General features: G+C 37.8%; 1 protein-coding gene across 1 annotated transcript; it reads left to right on the top strand.

Annotated features, from left to right (window-relative positions):
* Positions 1-3,051: 3,051 nt before the first annotated feature.
* On the top strand, positions 3,052-5,088 carry LOC103521354. The gene is made up of 2 exons (XM_008486463.2): positions 3,052-4,172; positions 4,347-5,088. Exons 1-2 carry the CDS (start codon positions 3,052-3,054, stop codon positions 5,086-5,088), a joined length of 1,863 nt encoding a protein of 620 aa, XP_008484685.2.
* The last annotated feature ends 399 nt before the right edge of the window (positions 5,089-5,487 follow it).

Here is a 5,487-nt window from a genome sequence, read left to right as displayed (position 1 = left end):
TTCTTTCCCTTCCTCACCAACAACAACAACATCGCCGAAATCGAACGCGGCTTACGCGCTATCGTCTTTATTTTCTTCTCTACAGAAACGAACATAGACGATATGTGGCCCCACTACCGAGATCGGATCGGTGACAATATTAACCCGAGCGAGCAGGACTTGGCGGTCAGGTTGGTAGCACTCCTGGAACATTATGAACCAGAATTTTCCGTTCTCTTGGGAAACTCCTGACGGTCGAACGATCCGATCAATCCAATCCGACAAGAGGAGGACAAATATCAGGGTGTCGGTCTGGATCAGATGAGAGACAAATTGCAGGGATGTCTGTCTTCTCAATTTTTGTCACCGCTCAGCCCAACGTTTGGCTGTTCAGGGTGGGCTGGGGGGGGAGGTTACGGACAATTGTCTGCTAGTTACTATTCGATTCTCTTCAACCACTTGACTCGCTTTATAGCTCTTGAATGTTTTGTATACGACTTGTTTCTCTTCTGTGAAGTTTGTCTTTCAAGGCTGATACTTGATTCGTATCTTTTATTTTAGACATAGGTTGTAGTTCCATTCTTTGCCTACATAGTTGTAGTTCCATTGCTTTTACCATTGACGTAACTTGTCTTTCAGTTGTTAGTTTCACATTCTTTTGACATTAGTTTGTAGATCCATTCCTTTAACAAGTGTAGTTCATTCTTTAACATAGTTGTAGTTCATACTTAGACAAAGTTTATCTTCTCCTTCTTTTCTTCTTCTCCCCCTTCTTCTTCTTTTCTTTTAGAAGATTGATAGAGGGAATGTATGACAACGAAAGTCTTAATCGTCTCGAATCAAAGAGAGAAGAAGATAGGATAATGACAAAAGCCAGCCGTTCCTAGAACGAACCTATCTGTTTAGTATATTATAAAGATCGCCCCTGGGTGGAATTAATCCCCGGGTGACCTGTGTCCTAAGCACTTCCCATTCCCTAAATCCCTTCCATTTGGAGGTAGGAAGGTAGCTCCCATGGCGTAGTGGTCACTCCAAGACCGCTCCGCCCTTGCACGCGGGAGACCCGGGTTTCGATTCCCGCGGGGTCAAAAAACTTTTGTATCCATCGCAAATGATTGAGTCCGTTGACTGGCCGTTACGGGGCCTACTCAGCCTTCGCGTGAGGAAAATGACGTAGCCATGAATATACAATTCGCCGCATAGCGACCGGTGGCCAGCATGGTAGGTAAACAGCTGCATTTTAGGATTATGTGATTGTATTGGGAAAACTCCTACAATGCTTGCAGAGTGAGCACCAAAGTTGTGACAAATAACACAAACATGCATTAGAAAACAAAAAAAAAAAAAATACATTAACATTTTTTTACATCAGTTTCGGACTCCCCCCCCCCCGACCCCTGTGTTCGTGTCTGCATAACCTTTAAACTACCCTTTATCCCCCCGAGTATTACGTGTTGCATACTCCAGCGCTTCTTCGCCCTTCTCCACATTTTCTAGTCGGTCCTCTGGTAACATCAATTTCGACTTTCCTCGAAACTTCCTCGTCAGACCCGTCAGCTTGCCAACTCCCGCCCTGTTTAGTGATGCTTCATAATCGATATCTGTAAATCAATCCGTAATCGTATTCGATTATACAAAAATAATCGTAATCGTATTCGATTACTCAAAAAAATAATCGAAAAGAGTAATCGATTATGAAAAATAAATCGACCAATAAAAAAAAAAAAAAAAAAACATTTTTTACGAGCTTCATCTGTTCAACATTTATGTTTTCAATCCACTCTTCCCAGCTTCTTTGCGAGAATCTTTGCAGCGGATATTTTTGGAACTAATGGAACAACAACTTTTCTACTCGCTAAACCGGTGCGTCTGGTTAGCTGGTGCAGTGACCAGTGACCGCGTAGTTTTTTTACTCCTGGTCACTATGATGACCGTCAATCCATAATATACTTATGCAGTGGATTTCACCAGGACGACATCTTTCCAGGCTCACACAGCCAGTAAGCTTAACAGCCTAGTGAAATTCCATACTAATTAAAGGAACTTCTAAATCGATTGATCCTAGTATTAATCAGGAGTTCTAATGACCAGAATATCATCTCTGCTGCAATCCAACATAGGAAGCGTGTTGTTCTTCCATAGTGTAGGTGAAACAACAGGTTCTTTTTGGTTGCTGCTGAAAACTCGAATAATCGGATTACTTACAATGGAACAACAACTCCGTCAATCCGACCAAGTTCGAACTCGATTATGAAATGAATAATGTCGCTAGTTGCGATTATGAACATACAGTGCTGGATTACTGGTGTATAAACGCGTTTCACCAGCAAGGTACTTAAGCTGTAGCATCCATCTGCATAATCAGTGTGGTTATAACCTGTAGACTTGTGTTGGACCAGATTTCTCAGCGTGACCTCAGAATGTAGCATCTTGAACGCACGCCCGGTGTGCGCCGTCCTGGGACGATCAGGAGAAGATTTGTTAGATTCGAAAGAGAATCCATGATTTGCACAAACGAATAATCCGAACTGAGGAATAGAGATACTGAGTTGCATAATAAGCAGCGACCCAGAATCTCTTTCCCCGAACGTCTGTACGTCATAAGTCGTAACGCTTTGAGGAAGTTTCACGCTATCTATAGAACCTGAAATGCCATACTTCAGGAAAAACATATTTGAGAGCTCAGGTTTGATCTTCAACATATGGAGACTGAAATGTTAACTTCGCAAGACTAAACTAAGTCCTTATAATCTGCATAGTTTTAATAACTTTATCATAATAGTAAACGATATAAATCTTCTTAGTAATAATAATAATAATAATAATATATAATATCATAAAATATAATAAATAAATAATAATAAAATAATAATAATAATAATAATAATAATAATAATAATAATAATAAATAAACTTTCAGCCACGAATTTGGATTGCTTTAGACGAAATATTTCCATCTGAAAATTTTATTAAAATTTCGTATTCTAAAGTTCAAAATTACGAGTGGAATACGTTACATCCAGTTCATCCACTCAATTCTAATGACAAAGAATTAAACTTCTGTATTCAACAATGAGTCAACAACCTGGTCCTTCAAATCTTAACCATTATGATCTCAGACATAGACCTCAAAATCGAGACTCAAGATATTGGAGACCTCGTTATACAATATCCTCATCCTCTGATATGTCATCTTCATCAGAGTCTATCTACGACCCCAGTGATGGTGTCAATGTAGAGTGTACCAATGTGGCTGAAATGAACAATACCGTCAGGTCTAGGCGGGTTAATGATAGACACGGTGTACATTTAGGCAGAGGGTGTACACTGCCCACTCAACAATCTCCCTCCAATTCTCAAAATAACATTGGAAGTACTCAAATCTCCGAGAACAGTTTACTTTCCCAAAATCGGGATGTCACTGATTCTACCTCAAACCAAAGGAGACAGCGTATAAAATGGACTCAAGAAATGAACGAACATGTAATGCGCTGCTATTTTCTTGTAAATCATAACCAAGATAGTAATGTGTACGGATGGAGAAATAAACTCTTTACTGAGTTTATGAAGAAGTACCCGAATCTGAATGTAAATGAGGGTAATTTAGCCGATAGAAAATATCAAATTGTGAAGAAAAAATATGTCAATGAACTAACCCTTGATAAGATAAGGAGAGAAGTTGGCAACATTATTCATACGCATGAAAACTATCAAAGTAATGAAAATGAATCAATGACCGTTGATAATGTACAATGTGACGGCATTCCTGATGATACCATAGAAAATAATCAGAATGTTGAACCAAACATCACTATCCCTACTCACGAAATGTTATACATTGATCAAATGAGACCCATGTTTGAATACAATATTGAAACATATTCCAATACTTTACCCGAATATAGACCAAAAATTCCATGCTTGCCTAGAAGACTGAACAAAAAGCATTACCAGTACTTGAATGTAGCAAACGAGCTCATCTCACAAAGAATGATGGAAGCAACTCATAAAACGTTACCATACTTATTATTCATTGTCTATTGTGCTGCAATTACCGTCATCCAAAATTGTGGAATAAAGATAACTGAGGGAAATCCGTCCCGAAGATCTGAACCAAGGAATAGATCCAATGAGCCAACTTGGAAGATCAACATTACCAAACGAATAAAGCTGTTGAGAAAGGATATTGGAAAGTTAACTTCCTTTATGCAAGGAAATAGAAGATGGGGCTTCATTAAGTATGAGATCAAACCAATATTGAGACGTTATCACATCAGATACAATGACCAATCATTAGAGAATAATATAAAAAACCAACTTGAGACATTAAAACAAAAAATCAAAGCCCTTGGAAGCCGTATATCCAGATATCATGAAACAAATAAGCGAAAAGAAGACAACAAAGCTTTCATGAAAAACGAGAAAAAATTCTATGAGAACCTTTCAACCAAGGGACATTCAATTCAGTCAAAAGAAATCCCTGATAAAGACAATATTGAACAATATTGGTCATCCATCTGGTCAAATAACATATGTCATAATCAAAATGCTCCTTGGTTCAACTTAATAAAAAAACAAGCTGAAAACATCAATCCTATGCCAGACATACATATCACGTTGGATGACGTAACATCCACCATTAAAAGAACGATCAATTGGAAGTCAGGAGGCATAGATCACATTCAAAACTTCTGGTGGAAATATTTTCCCTCAACACACATCTATCTGATGCAATTCTTCAATGAATTCATTGAAAATCCTGACACTATACCTGAAATTCTCACCAAGGGAAAAACCGTCCTCGTATTCAAAAAAGGTGACCCCAAGCAATCTCAAAATTATAGACCCATAACATGTTTGTTGACAATATATAAAATTTTCACATCCATCATCAAGAGTAAAGTTTATCAACATGTCATAGATAACAACATTTTGGCTTGGGAACAAAAAGGCTGCATTTCAAAGTCTTTCGGCAGTAAAGAACAAATCGTCATTGATTCATTTGTAGTCAATCAGGCCCGAATTAAGAAAAGAAATTTGAGCAATTGCTATATTGATTATGCCAAGGCGTATGACAGTTTCCTCACTCATGGTTACTGGAAGTATTGAAAATATATAAGATAAATGACAACATTATCAATACCTTGGCAAAACTCATGACCAATTGGAAGACAAAAATTCATCTAAATGATATTGTAACTGATGAGATCCTATTCAAACGTGGGCTATATCAAGGCGACTCATACTCATCCCTGTGGTTTTGTCTTTCCATTAATCCTTTGTCAACCATCCTGAACACAATGTCAACTGGATATAAACTTGATGGAATGAACTTCACACATTTGTTGTATATGGATGACTTGAAACTTTTTGCTTCATCTGCTATAAACCTACAAAAGATGATCAATATTGTCCATGATTTCAGTACAGATATTCAAATGAGTTTTGGTCTTGACAAATGCAAAATCATCAACATGATAAAAGGAAAAGTTCATGTTGACCAAAGTG

The sequence above is a fragment of the Diaphorina citri genome, unplaced genomic scaffold (genome assembly GCF_000475195.1).
Source record: "Diaphorina citri unplaced genomic scaffold, Diaci psyllid genome assembly version 1.1 scaffold5064, whole genome shotgun sequence".
Classification (NCBI taxonomy): domain Eukaryota; kingdom Metazoa; phylum Arthropoda; class Insecta; order Hemiptera; family Psyllidae; genus Diaphorina; species Diaphorina citri.
Note: the sequence above shows the minus strand (reverse complement) of the source record. Positions and strands in the feature narration are given on the sequence as shown.

Excerpts from the sequence above, each read along its gene's own strand:
- LOC103521354 (XM_008486463.2), top strand. The coding sequence starts at position 3,052 with ATGAGTCAACAACCTGGTCCTTCAAATCTTAACCATTATGATCTCAGA. Across the intron at positions 4,173-4,346 it reads TTGAGAAAGGATATTGGAAA|ATATCATGAAACAAATAAGC; the intron begins GTTAACTTCCTT and ends CCGTATATCCAG.